Source organism: Lissotriton helveticus, chromosome 5_1 (genome assembly GCF_964261635.1).
Source record: "Lissotriton helveticus chromosome 5_1, aLisHel1.1, whole genome shotgun sequence".
Lineage (NCBI taxonomy): Eukaryota > Metazoa > Chordata > Amphibia > Caudata > Salamandridae > Lissotriton > Lissotriton helveticus.
Window position 1 is genome coordinate 147766275 of NC_136065.1, and position 18355 is coordinate 147784629.

The following is an 18355-nucleotide window of genomic DNA, read 5'->3' on the forward strand; positions in this document are numbered from 1 at the left end:
ACGGATATCGCTAAAACACTGACTGTGCAGGGATGTGGAATTCCTATAGCCCGACGCCCGGGACATATTGTTTGAGGTCAAGGGCAACAAGTTTTATTGTGCATTTTGTCCTTGGGACAAATAGAGCCAACCACCTGCAGCATAAACCCTTTGGCTGCCAGTTTACAGTACCACATTGTGGATCAGGGAAGGGAATTCTCTACAATTAAGGTAAGGTGTGTGTTATATGTAATATGTGTGTTAATGCGGTTCAAGATTGTATATATGGTTCATTAACGCAAAGCCTTTATTATTAGGGTGAGAACTAAAAGTAAATGTTTTAAGCTCAGCGTGCACTACTGACAGTGGTTCCAGTATAAAAGTGTACACACATTTTCAAAGTTTAGTAATATCAGGCTCTGTATAATGCACCCAGAATGCTCTCTGATTATATGCAAATATTTGCAGAAGCTAGAAAGTAAGAGTGATGATTCTTTGCTTTCAAAATAAGACGTTCACAAAAAAATGCATGTAAGAAAAGAAAACATTTAGCTAAACTACTGTAAGATTGTAGGTACCGTATCTTTGTAGCATCATTTAGTAACATGTTGATGTATGTTAGTATTTCCCAAAAATATTCAGAATGGAATATCAGTGTAACCAGTTTAACTACGAATATGGAAAACAAAAATAAACAAGCATTGGCAAAGCTAGTGAGTCTGAAACTGGTGTTCAGCCTTTTGGTTTTGTCAAGGCGTGACTTGTTTAGGCATGGGTTTTGTAAGAGCTTAACAGTGTGGGAGCTGCTGGGTCCTCACCATTCTAACAAGCATCGGCAAAAGCAAAACAAATCATATGTTGGTCAGCGCACATTGCCACAGCGGTTCTGGGCACTGAACAAAACTACTTTGTGTGCCGATATGCTCCTTCTAAAAGAGCAAAATACTGTCACTTACAGGGACGCCAGCTTATAGACAGACGGAGAGAGACAGAATAAAAAACAAAACTAAAGGTCATGGTTAACGCCAGGCCAAATTAGAGGCCCAATTATTAAAGAAAGTCTCAAAAGTGCATCCGTGGTATATATCCTTGCATTAAGTGCATATGTACAGTTACCATGAATACACAAGAATTTACAGAAGTAGGCCAAGAAATAGTACTCCCAGAAATTGTGTACTGCATTTTAGCATGAGCAAATGTGCAGGTGTAGATTTGCTTATGTAAAAACCTGAATGTTTTCAAGTTCACTTTTCCTCCAACCACTTTTTCCCAACCCTGGAAGAAGTTTTAAGTCTGCCACTGTCAATAGTACATTTCCAACCGTTCTCAGTATGGTAAATGATTAGAGAAGAATTGGTGAAAACCCTTAAAACATGCACGTTCGTAGGTTTGCACAGACTAAAAAGGGCATTCCAACCCTGGAACTATTGCTTACCACTACCTTCAGCCCCAGTATGTAGACCTGCAGAAACATAGCAGCATAAGGGAATTGCTAGTATTCAAACACTACTATAGTATGAACCCTGGCATAATCGGAAAGGCTATATCAGAACTCTTATATAATGAGATTGTTGCTTAATTTGTTGCCACATTACATGGCACAAAGGGGACAAGTGGATTTTGTTACAGGACAAGTAGATTTATTAAGCAACTTGCCCCATGGACAAGTAGATATTTTATTAAATTCCACACCCCTGGACTGTGTCATCCCGCTAGCATAGACTCATGCACACACGTACACGACAGCCATTTTAGGTATCATGGTCTCCTGGTTCACGATCGATCATCGGCACAATTCCCTGACCCTGCAAGTTTCCCCATGCACCCTGACCGCCCCCGCTCTCACATGCACGAGTCATGAGCCCTCCCCTCCCGCATGACTCTGTCTCTGAGAATCGCACCCCGCGCCTGACCAACACCTCCTGTCCCTCCATGAATACTCCTCCTGTGATGACCTCTTCCTCTGAACCTAATTGTTTGCACGGACCGCTGGTCATCCCTTAGCCTGAGGATGCAGTTTATTGCCCACTACTGTATGCACTCGTCTCTCTTGAAAGAAGCCACTATTGATCATGACCACCCCGCCCCCTGAGATTCGATCAGGCACACACATTCCAATGGAATCAGCAGAACTCTCAGCTGCGTGACAGCCCCCTCCCATTGCATGAAGGATAAGGGCCCCTACTGTAGCCACGTGTTGGAATACCTTCATACTACACAATGTATTGATTGTAATAAAAGGATGCCTGTGTGCCACGAACCTGTGTATAAAAGGCGAAGCCTCAGAGAAACTTGTTAGAGCACCTCCCGAAGACGCTATGCGAGTGTCCCAAATGACATGCTCTCCTCTGGAGTAATAAACTCTGTTCTTGTTTTCCTACTTCCAGTGCCCGTCTCTTCATTTGGTAATTATTTATGATGGGAACGAAGAGTCGCCCTGCACCAGCAGCCAGGGCATCGGGTGCGATGTGGGCTGACTTTTCCACAATTGGCGTCCCAACGCGGGGTCCATCAGCGACATAAGGTCCGGTAAGAGAGGTCCAGACGATGGGGTGAACATCTAAATGATTGGAGTATACCTGCCTTGAGAGGGCCCTCGTCCGGCTGCCGATTGAATGAACTTCACCGATTCCGAACGGACCTCTCTCAAGTGACCTATTGTCCTGACTGGAAGCCCACAGGAATGCTGCGGTAAAAACATGGAGAAAGAGAACGATCGGGCGCTGGAAAAAGGAAGGCGAAGAACTGTCCACATGGTCCGGGTAAGGTCGTGACACACGACGAGTTGCGAAATTGATCGATTGATTGTTTGAAAATACTAGTATTACTTATTGATTGCTTCTGAGAGATTCTCTATTTGCAAACAAGCACAGAGTCGCCATGCTCTGTCTAGTCTTTGCAAATAGTGAAGGGTAGGTAATGCGGACCTTTGTCCCCCGTTGTAATCTGCCATGCCTATCTACTCCCCACTGATTGATGCACCAGTCTCACCCGGAGCATTTACTAGAGGAAGGTCATCTGGCCCGACCAGAGAGCACCCCTAGTGAAAAGGACCTATGCAATAATAACGAAGTGATCACTATATCCTGTTAACAGAAACTTTAGCATGAAACAACCTGGAAAGAAAGGAATAGGAAAACGAAAATCAGTAGGCCACTGATGAACTTTTTATTAAATAACGAACAAGGAAACGATAACAATACTTAATGATAAAACCTATTATTGTCCTAGAAACAAGAAACGTTAGAAATAAGCCCGTAATAAGAAACCTGAAAACAGTAAGAGAAACCAAGCGTGACATTGCAACGGTCACAAGGCAACGAGGCTTCATTGCCCCTCACTGCCCCAAACATGTCTGTCCCACTGCCTGCCACGCCCAAATAACGGCAACTTGGGAAAGATACAAGTCAGCAGACATCCGCCCCCATTCTGGAAACTTCCAAAGTGCAACAGGGTTGCGGCTACGCCCAGCCAGAAGCAACACATATAGGGCGGGTCCTGCTGCCAACCGTCGACCGGAGATCATCACGTAGGGTGTAGCCGGAGGAGAGGCCGAGGCCAACGGGACCCGGCCAGGGGGATTGCTACGACCACCCTGGAGAGTTGCAGGGGGGGGAATGCCCGTGTCCTCGACCCTCCCCTCCCTCTCCCAGTCCGGCCACCATCAACCAGAGGCTGAGGCCGACGGGATCCGGCCGCGGTGGCGGTAACACTGGAGAGTTGCAGGTTGACCCTCTCTCTCCCAGTCTGGACCAGCATCCATGGAGGGCCTGGGAGTGGAGAGGCCACTGCACGAGGGGCCCAGGGGAGGCGTCACACGCCAAGGCTTACCCCACCGGATGAACCAAGGAACCCGTTCCTGGGGCCAGGGCGAAGAGCGTCCGGCCGCCATCCACCGAAGGCCCGGCCCGAAAACATGCCAGGCGCCACTTCTTTCTTCAATAATGGCTGCGACAACCCTGGGGGGGGGGGGATGTCCTGCACATGCCTCCGACCCCCCCCCCTCGTCCTCATCGCCTGGTCCGGCCATAACAAATGTCAAGCGAGACGCTGTGGGGTGCACTGGGAGGGAGAGACGGTGCGAACAAGCCTCTCCCGCCTCCCCAGGTGGAGGCTTCCCAGCCGCACCCTCAGCGCTCCAGGCGCCCGGAAAAGGGTTCTTCCACTGTGGCGATGCTGCAACGCCTCGCCCGGCAGGGTAGAGCCCGTCCGCTCATTTGACCCCGCGATCGCCGGTAGCTGCCGAACTTTCAAAATGGCGATCGACCTGGCAAGAGCGGGCCCAGCATGAAGGAATGGCCCGGTCACTTGTTGACTCCACCATCATAGTTCTCCACAACCTTGAAGATTCTAGAGGAGCCGCGGGAGTCCCCGACCCCCGCAGATACCCCCGACGGGGAATGACTGCCATGATTGCCCACGGAACAATAGAAATATAGCCGCAGGACGTCGGCACTTCCATGCTGTCGCCAGCCTCAGTTTGAATGACTAGAATCCTGCAGACTACAGTTCAGATCAGTTCCGGTGGAAGCACAGTATGACCCGGTAGGAACATTGTTGCCTCCCTCCCCTTTTGATTGATGGTTCAGACCACCGATCCCTTCTTTTACCCTTTAAGGGAACTTTTGGACTGCCGAAAGAAGCTCTGGGCCAACCACGAGTTAGTAGACATTTAGACTATGCCTGGTTCTGCCTGACTGCACCCAAAATGGCGCAGATGCAAATGAAACTCTCAACTCCTTATTGTACCCCGATTGCTCAGCCTTGATGTCATAGGATATGTATGAAGTTTTTTAAACATATAGATTGATATAGGATGTGTACTGATTATGAGTTCGGACAATGGATTGATATAGGATGTATACTGTCAGCTCGGACAATGAATTGATATGAGATGGGTACGGGTTATATGTTCGGACAAAGAATTGATATTGGATGGGTACTGGTTATGTGTTCAGACGGTAAATGGACATCAGATGGGTATCAATTGAACATTCGGACAATGAATTGTTGTTAAGTTTGACGCATCATGATTATTGAAAGTTGGAAGCCCAACACTTATGACACTCGCTCACACTGAAGTCTCGACATGATTTTATTGCGCTTTTCGCACTTTTATTATGAAATAAACGACCACTGACTCCACTAAAGTTTTTACTAATAAAGTATCCCCGCATCTACAGTTCCAGCCTGCTCCGTGGCTGGCCCACGGGGTTGTAGGCCCATATTTATGCACCAACATTCTTATTAAAGATTTTTGGAAAAGGCAAACGTAGTTGTCACGTGTGAATTAGTAAGTTCGAATAAATGACCACTGTTTAAGGATTAAAAAGTATAGTACGCAGAGATACTGCCAAAAATGAATGGTACAGGTTTTGTTGTATGTACTTTGCACATATTTGTACAGCCCAAAGCAACCGCTAAATAAAAGACCCTGGAATTCAGTCTATACTTTATATGCTACCGGTATCAGAAAAAATTGTGCTAAAAATGCCCCTAAGTCGCTCCAAAGGAGTGCCATCTGGCCTCCCTACATACGATCCGTAATACCACACTTGGGTGACCTATGCTATCCACCGGCTTCCGATAATCATCTCTCACACACTAAAAGGTTCATCTAGGCTTAAATGCCGAGTTGGCAAGAACTGCGTTCCGGGGAGATAGACCGAGTATGTAGTAAGTAAAAGCCTTTTCGGGTTTATGCGCGCTGATGTGTTCTTAAAATGCTGCCCCCGCCCCCCTTCTTTTTCCTTCTTTCTGCAGGTCACCTTGGAACATCGATTAAGAATACAAAGAAGGAAAATGGTGATCTAACGGACAAAGAAGACGGGAAAAAGGCGTTTGATTATGGTGCCCACGCATTCCGAATAATACCACCAAAAATAATGTGCACACATGATTAAGCACTCCACACTTAACTGAATAGGGAAAAGTTTAGGGTATATTTCGAGGTAAGGTTTACACAAGTATCCTCCGCCGAGAGGACTAGGAATATTGCCAATGCATTCAAAATCTACTGCATCCTTTTTCACATCCTCATAGACATGTAACTAAAAGCTGCCTCATTGTTCTCCAATTGACACCAACTGTTGTCTCAGCCTAGAAACGCACTTGCTAAAAAATGACTCGAATACACCACCGTGAGCATTAGCCCGACCAGGTCAGTTCATGACCAATTGCCAACGGCGTAAGTGTGTACAATCCGGCCCTAGGCCCGGTCACTATGCCCATTTCTCCGGGGCATGACCTTTCCTATACTCGAGATAGTCTTCTGGCCCTGAATCCACCTAAACACCCTACCTGTAACTACATCTATACGGGAGACAACCTTTTTACCAGCTGTAACCTCTGCAACACGCCTCGCGCGAGAACAGAATGCCGGGGCCTACTCAATTGTAGGTCGCTTGTTAAACATGCCCACGAGTTAAACCTCCTTAGTGTAGAACAGGCCTATGACATTCTGTTTCTCACAGAAACTTGGCTTACCCCTAACAATGGCCCGGATATTGTGAACGCCCTACCTCCCGGCTACCAAATCTGCTCATTGAATAGACCGAGTGGCAGAGGAGGTGGTTTAGCTATAATGCACAAAGATTACCTTACTTGCAGAACCGCTGACGGAAACATTAAAGACTGTGAAAGCTGCCACTTCACCGTACCAATCTTGCCAGAAACGTCTATGTCTGGCCTATTCTTATACCGCCCTCCTGGCCCACTTGCCGAGTTCCCCAGCAGACTCATGGAGCATGTCACCCTTAAGGCCACGACCTCTTCTAACTTCCTCCTATTGGGAGATCTCAATCTCCATTTCCTGGATCCATTCGACGCCCCCGCAGCTGAACTGCGGCTGGACCTCTCGTCTATTGGCCTCTGCTTAATGAACCCACAGCCCACCCACGACAAGGGCCAGTTACTGGACCCGATCTTCACAAACATCCACGACCTTAAAACCCGTGTGCACATCCCTCTTCCCTGGACAGACCATTTCCTGATTCCCTTCGAATGGCACCTTGACATCTCTCCACCCCAACAGCCTAGAATTAGAACCCTTATCAGGCGTTGGTACAAACTTGTCCCAGAAGAATGGGCAGCCAAACTCAGGGAATCTACCCCTCCCCTTACTCATAACCCCACAACTGCGGACACCGAATTTAATGCGTGGCTCACCCAATCACTGGACTGCCTCCTTCCTCGATCCAGCACCCTTAAACAAACCAAGAGAGTTAACCCCTCCCCTTGGTACACTCCCGAACTTAATACCCTACGAAAGGAATGCAAGAGGACCGAACGTGCATGGAGGAAAGATAAGTCAGCAGAGAAGAAAGATACGTTTCGGTCTTCCTTAAAGACCTACAAACTCACGCTCCAGAGAACCAAGAGCTCTTTCTATGAGGAAAGAATTAAAAACGCATCCTGTTCCGCTCAGGAAACTTTTACCATTCTAAAAGAACTTCTCCACGCCCCAGATCCCCCTACGAAACCCCTGGACCCTATAGCCGCGGAAAACAAATGCATCAAGCTTGCAACATTTTTTGATGAGAAAATTCAAAAAATCCTCACCTCCTTACCTTCTCCCGACACCGGTCGCACAGGCGGTGACAGTCTCAGCCCCCCCTCCTGTCACAACCCACCACTCAACACCCAGGCACCCGCCTTCGATACTTTTGGTCCAGTAACCACAGAGGAGGTAGCCGTGACGTTTGCCTCCATCAAAAGTGGCTCCCCCAGCGACCCGGTCCCACTGCGCTTCCTGAAAAAAGTGGCCCCCACGGTGATCCCTCTGCTCACGACCCTTATCAACGCTTCCCTATTACAGGGAGAAGTCCCTCCCAGCTGGAAAGCAGCAGTAGTCAAGGGTCTTCTGAAAAAGCCTTCATTGGACCCTCAGGACTTAGCCAACTATAGGCCAATCTCCCTCCTCCCAGCGAATAGCAAAATCTTGGAAAAACTTGTGAACAAAAAGCTATCACTATTTCTAGAAACTAACAACCTGCTTAGGAACTCTGACAGGCTTTCGTCCTGGCCAGGGCACCGACACCGCCCTCCTAGCAGCAGTAGAGAAGGCCAGAAGCATTTTGGATACAGGAGGATCAGTGGCAGTGATCCTCCTGGACCTTAGCGCCGCCTTCGATACTGTCAACCACCAGGTTTTAATCCAGCGTCTGAGAGACATTGGAGTGAAGGGCATGGCTCTGAAATGGCTAACGTCATTCCTCAGCAACCGTTTCTTCCAAGTCTGGGAGAATGACAGTCACGCCCCGGCGGTCCCCCTCCGCTGTGGAGTACCGCAGGGTTCATCATTGAGCCCAACGTTATTCAACGTTTACATGTCCCCTTTGGAGGAGTTGGTCACTCCATTTGGAGTGACGATTATCAACTACGCCGATGACACCCAGCTGGTGGTGACCCTCTCACACCCGCACCAAGAACCCTCCAATCTCCACGGGTGTCTCACGGAAATCCACGACTGGATGAACTCCTCAGCACTAAAACTCAATGGGTCTAAGACCGAAATCCTGCTGCTTGGACAAAAAGGGCCCTCCCTGCCGCCCAACATGTGGCCCACCTGTTTGGGTGATCCCCCTACCCCCAAAGATGAAGTCAAAAGCTTGGGTGTATGGCTGGAGAAAGATCTTACCTTTAGATCCCAGGCAAAAAAAGTGGCCGGAATATGCTTTGGACTTCTCAGGGCATGCAGGAAGGTGCTTCCCTTGCTCCCCTTCACTTCCCAAAAGCTGCTGATCCAGGGCCTCATTTTGTCTCGGCTGGATTACAGCAACGCAATTTATTTGGGAGCCCCGGAAGCCACATTTACCACCCTTCAGAGAATCCAGAACGTGGCCGCCCGACTTCTTACTAACACCCCGGCCAGATCTTCAGCCAAGCCAGCCCTGAAGCAGCTTCACTGGCTGCCAGTCAGAGAAAGGGTAGTCTTCAAGGCCCTCTGCCTGGCACATAAACTTCTCCACAACAAAGGACCACCCATTCAAAAAAACTTTATCATCCCCTATAAAGCCACCAGGTCACTCCGGTCAAACCATGAGAACCTCATCACGGTCCATAAAGTTGCAAGAGCCAGAACTGGAGGCCGCCGCTTCTCAGTAAACACAGCAAAACACTGGAACAGTCTCCCCCGAAAACTGAGAACCGAACCAATTCTCCTCCAATTTAGGAAAGCACTGAAAACTCTTCTGTTTCCCTGATCTCCCCGTCCCTCCCGCCGCTTCTCCCTCCTGACTACCAGGTTCTAGCGCCGGGATGCTCTTGGGTTACTGCGCGCTCTACAAAAACCTTAAATAAATATGAGGCCAAGAGGAAGTATTTTAGCATACGGATAGAGCAAGCCAAGAATTCCTCCAAACAACTTTATGACACCACTAAGCAGCTAGCAGGGAGCTCCCCCGATTTAAATCCTCCTCCCTCTCAAGCTCTTTGTGATGCACTGGCAACTTTCTTCTTTACTAAGGTCAATGACATTTATTCTGCTTTTTCCATTAATACTAATAACTTTCCAAATACTATAAAGCCCACACCTCCTGCGTCCCCATTTACTCAGTTCAAAGACATCACAGAGGCACAAACTGCTGATATCATTACCACTATTAAATCCGGTTCTGCGTTAGACCCTTGCCCTTTACAATTCTTCCCCCAATCATGGATTCCTTGGTACCTGTCATCACCCATATCTGTAATGCCATGTTTAGATCAGGGACCTATCCAATCTCACTCAAAAAAAACCTTATTAAACCGCTATTAAAAAAACCACATCTTGACAAGGACGATTTGAAAAACTATCGACCGATAGCCAGTCTCCCATTTTTGGCAAAAGTTGCAGAAAAAGCGATGAATTCACAGTTATCAGAATTCATAGAAGAACATCACTTACTCGATAGTACCCAATTTGGGTTCCGTACGTTTCATGGCACTGAAACCGCCTTGATTAAAGCTGCGGGTGATATTAAAGTCATTCGGGATCAAGGCGGAACAGCTGTATTAGTGCTTTTAGACTTATCTGCAGCTTTCGACACAGTCGACCACTCGATTTTGGTCGACCGTGTCGAAAAAATGGGCATTCAACAAACAGCTAAAGATCTACTGGCATCCTTCCTGTGAGGAAGAACTCAGACGGTCACCCTGGGTGCATTTCAATCAACTAATCTGTCTCTGCCATGCGGAGTTCCTCAAGGCTCATCCCTGAGTCCGACACTTTTCAACATCTATGTGTCGGACCTAGCCAATATCATTCGAGCACACGGGATGAGCCTAACCTCCTATGCAGATGACACGCAGTTAGTTCTGGCCATCAAGAACAATGGTGAAAAGGTGGCTGAGAGTTTTAGAAGGGGCATGCTGGCAATTGGAGAATGGATGGCCTCCAACTGTCTAAAACTCAACTCTGAGAAGACGGAGATAGTTATATTCGGAAAACTCACCCCTAGCTGGTCCCCTGTTTGGTGGCCTGCGTCCTTTGGAACCCCACCGAGACCCACCACTAAGGTAAGGAATCTGGGAGTAGTTTTTGACGACCTCAACTTCCTCTCTCATGCTATTCAAATAGCCTCGTCATCCTTTCACAAACTAGGCTTATTAAGGAAAATAATTCCTTTTCTTCCCGATAGTGCCGGTAAAACCCTGGTTACTTCCCGTGTGTTGTCTACTTTGGACTATTGCAATGGTCTATTTGCCAATGCTCAGGTCCGGTTAATCAACAAAATGCAGACCATACAAAATGCAGCAGCTAGACTTCTCGCCAAAATCCCTAAACACAGATCCGCGACTGACACAATTAGACACTATCACTGGCTTCCAATCAGAAGCCGGATCAAGTTTAAAACTCTGTGTATTGTATATAAGGCACTGCATAAACAAGGACCCCAGTTCCTCAGAGAACAGTTAATTCCTTACTGCCCCCAAAGATTACTGCGATCCTCCACTCTTAACGATCTAGTGGTGCCTCGCACCAAGACCGTTTCCTGGGGAGACCGCCGGTTCTTGGTCACGGCTCCAAAACTCTGGAATACTTTGCCTCAGTCTATCAGAACCAGTCCATCTTTCTGGTCTTTCCGTAAACAGCTAAAAACGTGGCTGTTTAATCAGTGAAACCACCAAGAATAGGTAAGCAGTTGGAGAATTTGTTGCAGATGTTCAGCGCCGAGACGCCCACGGGCATTTGTTCGCGCTTAATCAAATGTCATTAATAAATAAATAAAACTATGCAAGTACTACATATGTAGTACACATGGATTGTAAACAGTAAAAAGGTACCAGAAAGACTGCTAAGACGTTGTATATGGATTGGGAATTTCAATTACTTCTACTCGTAAATAATAAAAAGAAAATGTAGAAATATAATAAAAAGAAACATTACCAGATAGTTTTAAATATGGACGCACTGTTTTGAGATAACTTTTTTCTTTTGATTGAAATGAATTCCGGACTCTCCCCAAAAATGTACTATATTATTTGAATGTATAAGCCAGAAGGGTTACTGGACTTCTGGTTGAAGCAGAGCAGGACTTTAACAGTTAGCCGTACTACTAGATATATGTTGAAATATACTACTAGCAGACATGCCAACCCTCCCGATTCAGGCGTGAGACTACCGATTTGAAGGCTAGTCTCCCGCCTCCCGATTCCTACAAGCCAAAACCCGATTCCTTGGGGGTTTCAGCTGACAGGGCTTGGTATTGTTTAAAGTGGTAATTCTTGCAGCAAAGAGTGGCGATGCAGGGGCTCTCGATGGGGTGAAAACAAAAACAAAGCGCCATTAACAAGGGAATGGTCGTTTGAAGACCCGTGAAGTACTGGGGGGGGGCAGCTTTGTGTGTGCAGGGGAAGCTGTTTCAGCCCGGGCTGCTACGGGGTGGGGTGGGAGTGGTGCATGCACTGCCAGAAACCTGTCCGAGGCCTGTCCGAGGCCAGTGTAGAACACTTGCATCACCCTCTCTCATGCCTGCCATTATGCTCCATACTTCAGAAAGGTAAGAAAAAAACGTGCATTTGCGTTTCAAATGTCCGATCCTGCAGCAGCACACTTCCAAAGCCCATACATGCCAGTAACCCAATTCAAGGCCCCATTCTCCCGATTTTTTTTTAAATCTCCCACTTTGCTCTTCTGAAATGTTGGCATGTATGTACTAGCAGTAGCACTTCACATCCCATCCTCGTTACCAGACAGTGTAGTAATAATCACATGGTAAGAGAGGAACTTCACAGTTTGAATACTCACTTCAGGCGCGCTGCATTTACTTAAACCACTGTCCTAGAACTTTATGATTACAGCATGACAATATACGTGGAAAAGCACGAGGAAGCCGACACAAGGGGAAACTGTGAAAAACAGGGAGCAAAACCGAGTAATGATGGGTAGATGACACTACACGTGTGCGTCTCCCCTGCAGGGAGCGAGAGTTAAGGTCTAAGTGAAGGATTCTAGCTCCTTGTCCACCATGGGTCATTCCGAGGCTCTTTCAGAGGCCCCACGAGTCGCAACAACTTAGCCTCACCTGGTGTCGGCAGCAGCTTGGCCAGGGTCGCGGCGGCCGCCATTTTTCCGTACTTCAACGGGTCAACCTTCTGCCACTCACCGCCCACTTCCGACCTACGTACAGCCTCTTCCCGTTTCTGCAACTTCTCTTCTACCAACCCCCCAAAAGCTTGTTTGACATATGCTCGGTGAGCAGTACTGAAAACCGCACGATATTACGGTGAGATGGAAACCCGTTGCTCATGACATTACTAGTTTATTAGCGGCCTTCTGTCTCAAATCTAGGGCAGACTCGGACAATTAACCAATCACATAAGATGTAGTATATTTTTTAGCAGTGTGAAAAGCGTAATGAAATGTGATTAGAGAAGCAAAATATCGCCCAAGGACTGGCTGGGGAGTTTTGTATTGTTTATTGGTTGTTAGGCTCCCAGGCTGTACCGTGGCTTTGGATTGGCTAGCGGAATGCTAGCCTATTCTCCATTGGCTATGGTGTCTGTGATGGCTGGTATGCCCCGGCAGAGAATGCTTTCTGTGCTCGCCTCGCACCTCCCTCAGTGGGCGGGTCGGGTGCTTCAGCGGGGGGTGTCCGCCTGTTCCTCTCAGTAAAGCCGGTGCAGCGGGGACCGAGACCGCGGGAACATTCTGGAGGGTCCTGCGGCCGGACATCCCTGATGGTAAGTGGACGCTTGGCCGACGCCATGCCCAGCTGCACTGCGGCCTCTCTGCGGCGCTGCCCGCAGCGGCCTGCGTCACGGACGCGTCGCCTTCTGCAGACCAGAGCTCAGCGGCTCCGGCCTCGGGTCCAGGCCGCAGGCTTCAGGCCTCCGAGCGCCTCCAGCGTGCACAGCGCTTAGGCCTGCTGCATGGTTCAGGTTGCCGCCTCCCGCCCGATGGAGCACGTTCCCGCCATGGCTGCGCCGCCTTTGCTTTTTGCCTTCCATGCACCCTTTGCTCCTACCACAGCTCGGCCCTTAATGCTCTTCCTTAATCCTGCTTAGAGGGCATAGAGGGCACTAGCCTTTAATGCGCAACTATCCGGGTCCTGAAATACTGTGCTGGGGCTTTGTTTGTATTTTTTTTTTTAAAGCTTCATTGAATCAGGGAGTTAAATAATGTGAGCGTCCTTCAATCGGTTTAATGCATAGCAGAATACCATTCATGATTTTGCAATTGCAGAGTTTGTAGATGTGAATTGGATATTGAATGCATCTGGCTCCACGTGAGAATCTAAAACGATTCATGCTCTAAGCAATACTAAACAGAAGGTCCTGTGATTTGATCAGTAGCAGCAAATGCCCATGGTACACGAACGTGCAAGGAAGCCCAATTGCTTATTAATTAAGGCAATCATTGTGCTCACTTTTGAGGTCGACCCACCCCCGAAACAGGAAACCTCCCTCTTGCTGAGAACACGTGGTTGCCCCACTACTATAACGAGGTGCTATAAATTGTATTGCAATTGCATTATATATTACCCCTGACAGTTTGGCGAACCCCATTTTTGCTTGTCTCGCGCTTCTCCGGACCCCATAAAGGATTAGTGGTGAATTAATATACTGAAAACTAAAGCAGTTTGAGTGGTTGATATGTTAGTCAGTTATTTGATTTGGGATAGAAGAGGGAAAAAGGTTTGCTTTTATATAGTGCTTGCTACTCCTGATGGAGCGTTGAAGCATTTTTTCTGCAAGTAGCATGCTAGCTACATGAACCCATAAAGGATTAGTGGTGAATTAATATAGTGAAATATGAAAGTAATTTAAGTGGAGACATGTTAGTCTGTTTGGATAGAGAAGGATAGTGGAGGGATGTTTTGGAGCTCATAGCAGTTGGAGGGGGGCCTAAGATGAGTAAAAAGGAGGTGGAGGGGGCAAAAGACGGAAGGGTTTAGAAAGGCTTGTTTTAGTAATAGTAAAAGTCGCATGAGATGATGCAAGGAGGAATAGAGGGGGGGAAAGGGTTATTTTTGGGTTCATATTAGTGGTATGGGGTTTGGGATGAATTGGAGGGGAGGATATATTAATAGAGGTATAGGTTAGTGCATTGGAAAGAGTAGTAGAAAGAGGTTTTAGATGAGTTATAGAGTTGAGGTAGAGGTTATATTGAGAGCGGTATAATATGAGTAATAGAGTAGTGCATTGGATAAGCTGAACTAGAAGAAAAGTAATAAATATGTTGGTTCATAAGTACATTTAGGTATATAGATCCATTTGCAAGGTAGTGTATGTAGATTCAAGTTGCATTAAATAAACTCCGGCTTTTCAGTTTTTTTGTATTAACTTTATTCATATATTTTTTTTGTAATTCAATTGTGGTTAATTATGATGATTTAGTTATTTTTGTAGTCACTTATATGAATGTTAAAAACAGAATAATGTAACTATCAGTAATATGTACGTTTGTTAAGCGGACTAATGAATATATATATATATATATATATATATATATATATATATATATATATATATATATATATATATATAATTTTTACAACAAAATTATTCTACAAATTTATTTGGTAAGGTGGTTATCTGTGGATCTTATGTTGGAGGGGAGGGGTGGTGGTGGCGGTGGTAAAGTCTTGCATAGTTTGGCTGCTTGAACAGAGAAGGATGTGCCACCCATGTTTTTTTCTTGTATATTGGGATTTTGAGGCAAGGTGCCACTGTAGAGCATAGGTTCCATTGTCGAATGTGTTTGGTGATTCATTTTTTATTCCTGAGGAAGAGCGGTCCTGTTCCATGTATTCCTTTTAGGTGATGCAAAGCAGCTTGAACATGGATCTTCTGGCAATGGGTAACCAATGCAGGGCTTTCAAGGCAGGGAATATGTGGTCTTGCGGTTTTATATGTAAGAGTAGTCTGGCAGCCGAGTTCTGAATCAGTTGTCTTTTCATGGTTGTTAAAGGTGATCCTTGGTAGATGCTATTTTGGACAGAACAAGGGAGATGGTAGCCTGGACCATGTGTGGAAATCCCATATGGGGTAAAATTTCTTGCAGAGTTTTCTTAGTAACAAAACTTGATCTTGCTGGTTTGTTCACTTGGGCATTCATCGATAGCTTGGAGTCAATGGTCATTTCGAGGTTTCTTACTTCTTTCAATACTGTAGGAGGTGTTCCCAGATCATCAGGCCACGCAGTGAGCGGGCCATCATGTTTCCAATCGCTACACATGAGTATTTCTGTTTTGGAAGCATTCTGTTTGAGATGGCTCCAAGTCATCCATTGAGCCATTGCTCTGAGACAACTGAAAATTGTCTTAGGGCATTCCAGTTGAAGGAGTATTTGCGTATCAGATGGTGTGACCATTCTCGGCAGGTAAGGGAACTATGGCCTCTAACAACCATGAGATACATAGGGCATAGCAAAGGGCCGCATCCTTCACAGTGATGCTTTACTCTAACTCCAGAAACTAGGGTAATTATGCTATATATAATACCAGCTGGTATGTTTTTGTTAGTGTTCCAGTGCAGTTTCCTTACTTGTGTGTGCATTCTACGCAAAATGGTGTGTATTTGTAAATTGCCTGTTCGTTCAGAACGGAATCTTGGTGCTGAAATAACAGGTGTTTGGTACTCCACTCAGCAGTACTCTTCATCAAGAAGAATGAAAGGTTGAGTAGACCTGCCGAGGTTCAAACCTTTGACCATGGGGTCAAACTGATCACTGAAGTAGATTCATTAGTCCAGTATGCAACTAGATAGGGTGTAGGTGCACTCAATAATATAACTACTTGAGATTCTTGGCATACATTACAAATATTGAGAACATAGCAACTAAGGTGTACCACCAGCAACATGTCACTGCCACATAAAAAGGGAAATGCATTGGAATGAAGGATGAGCTAACCCAGAGAGAAGTTGGTGAATGCAGTAGAAGTAAGGAGTCAGAAATTGATTGGTGGAACCTGGACAGAGTGATTGGATAGATGGTGTCGTGGCTGGACTGCTGGGTAACAAAGATCAGTACTGATGTACTCCATGACGTTTATTAAATCTTGGGTAACTAACAAATTACTTGCAAAGTAATGTGAGACCCTCAGTAGCTACTCGGGATACAGTTTGATAAGGAATGTTTTTCCAAAACTGAATTTGATATTATGCACATCTCGAGTTGATCATGCGCTAATTCTGGCGTGTCGGGGAGGTTCCAGAGAATCCTTGACTTCCATGTTTTTTCCCCCCTAAATTTCTTGGCTTCCAAAGCGAAGTTGTGCACACTTTTTTCTAAAAAATATTATTTATTTATTTTTTAATTTCTGAGGTACAATTTTGCATTACATCGACAAACACTCAATTCAGTATCATAAATACGGTACAAAAAATACCCACCACAGAGACTGCAAACATCCCCGAAAACCCATCAAAGTCCGATTAAGTTCTCTTAAAAACTTAAATTATTGCAGAATGGGCCCCAGACTATAAAATTTCTTTGTATTTCCTGATTGGGCAAAGAAAGCTATATTTTTCCGCACTTTCTTCGTTATCTCCAGCCAGTCTTAAAACTGGGTACACGCTGTGAGGTTCACCTGTTGAAGCAGTGACTGATCCACCAACATAGCAATATACACCAGCTTCTGGAGCCTCCAGAGATTGCCCATCATGGTTTAGACCAAAACGACCAAAATGGGGTTTTGTGGTACTTGCATCTTTATCTAGTTCTCTAAGAATATAAAAATACCTTCCCAGAAATGACCCTAATTACACAGTACCATATAATGTGTGCCCACCATTTGTTGTGCCCACCATTTGTTATACTATGCTATACCTGAAACATTGATTCGGACAGCCCTGATTGATTTAATTTAAAAACTGGGGCATCCTATAGATCTACCACTTTGAAAAGATCTGCATTTTACCGAAGTTGGCTCATTCTTTTTCTGCCAGATAGATATTTTGGATAGTGCCACCTTCTCCCCTGAGCCATTTTTGGCCCTATAACGTCCACAAGTGTTGCTTAATTCCATTTGTAAAATCACACTGCTGTCTCCTGAAACGTTTTAATTTACCAACAATATTTTTGAGCAGCACATTGTTAAAGACGCCTAGCTCCGTACAGCAGTTGGGCATATTGCGGGAGGGCACGCTTCCCTTGTTGTTTATCCTCTGAGTTTACAACTCTTATAGTAGGGGTTGGCCGACCTGCGAGCCTACTTTGGGTCTCAGCACGTATTCCCTCAGATGTCCAAGATTAATATGCTAGAGGTCCAGTTCCACTCTTGTTCCAATGAAATATAGAAAATTGTATTGGTATCCTCCCTGTCAAGAGGGGGCAATCAAGACAATGAGTGTTGTCTGCTGAGATGGCAATAGTCACCACAGTAATCTCAGGTGTTGAACTTAGCCTAGTTATACTTGGTGCTTGATTCTTATTCTCAAGACTTGACGAACAGTCACTATTATTGTCCTCTTGGCAGATCTTGCCTTCCACCTGTATCCTGTGCAGCAAGAATGTTATCCACCCCCCAGCTCATCTTCATTGATATCCGCTGTAATCGCTCTGGACTCAACATGCCTCCTTGTATTATTTGATCAATAAAGTTAGCATTGTTGTCTCCACCTAGAAACTGTTCTGAGCTGAAGAAGCTTGAGGCTGGCTTAGAAACCCATGCCTGCTGCTGTTGCTTCCCTTTCATACCTCTGGCTTTGGACTCCTTATGCGGCATAGCAGACACTCTCTGAGTGCCAGCTTGCAAAGTGGTCTTATTAAGTATCCTGTGTGCCCAGATATGCGCAGCAATCAGTGGCATGGGTCATATTGGGATAGTCCGCCCCACCATGGCTTTCAGCAGATCTCAACACCTGCTGCGTCCACAATAAAGCACCTCAACCATTGTGGAGAGGTGTGGCTCACTGGTTAGAAGCGACAGACCCTGAAGCAGTGGTCATG

General features: G+C 46.1%; 2 protein-coding genes across 5 annotated transcripts in view; one reads left to right on the forward strand and one right to left on the reverse strand.

The window, feature by feature from the left end:
• The window catches only part of LOC144754287 (small ribosomal subunit protein uS2m-like), a 42058-nt gene extending 29379 nt beyond the window's left edge, over positions 1-12679 (reverse strand). Inside the window, exon 1 of the mRNA XM_078641931.1 lies at positions 12486-12679. Within this exon, the coding sequence (XP_078498057.1) occupies positions 12486-12528 (43 nt within the window). The 5' untranslated portion in view covers positions 12529-12679. The remainder of the gene's footprint in view (positions 1-12485) is intronic.
• PPP1R26 (protein phosphatase 1 regulatory subunit 26) overlaps positions 12648-18355 on the forward strand; it is a 120889-nt gene continuing 115181 nt past the window's right edge. Inside the window, exon 1 of one of the 4 annotated variants that reach the window (XM_078641929.1) lies at positions 12648-13143. The gene's annotated coding sequence lies outside the window, so the exon portion shown is untranslated. The remainder of the gene's footprint in view (positions 13144-18355) is intronic. The other 3 variants (XM_078641927.1, XM_078641930.1, XM_078641928.1) reach the window with 3 other exon arrangements.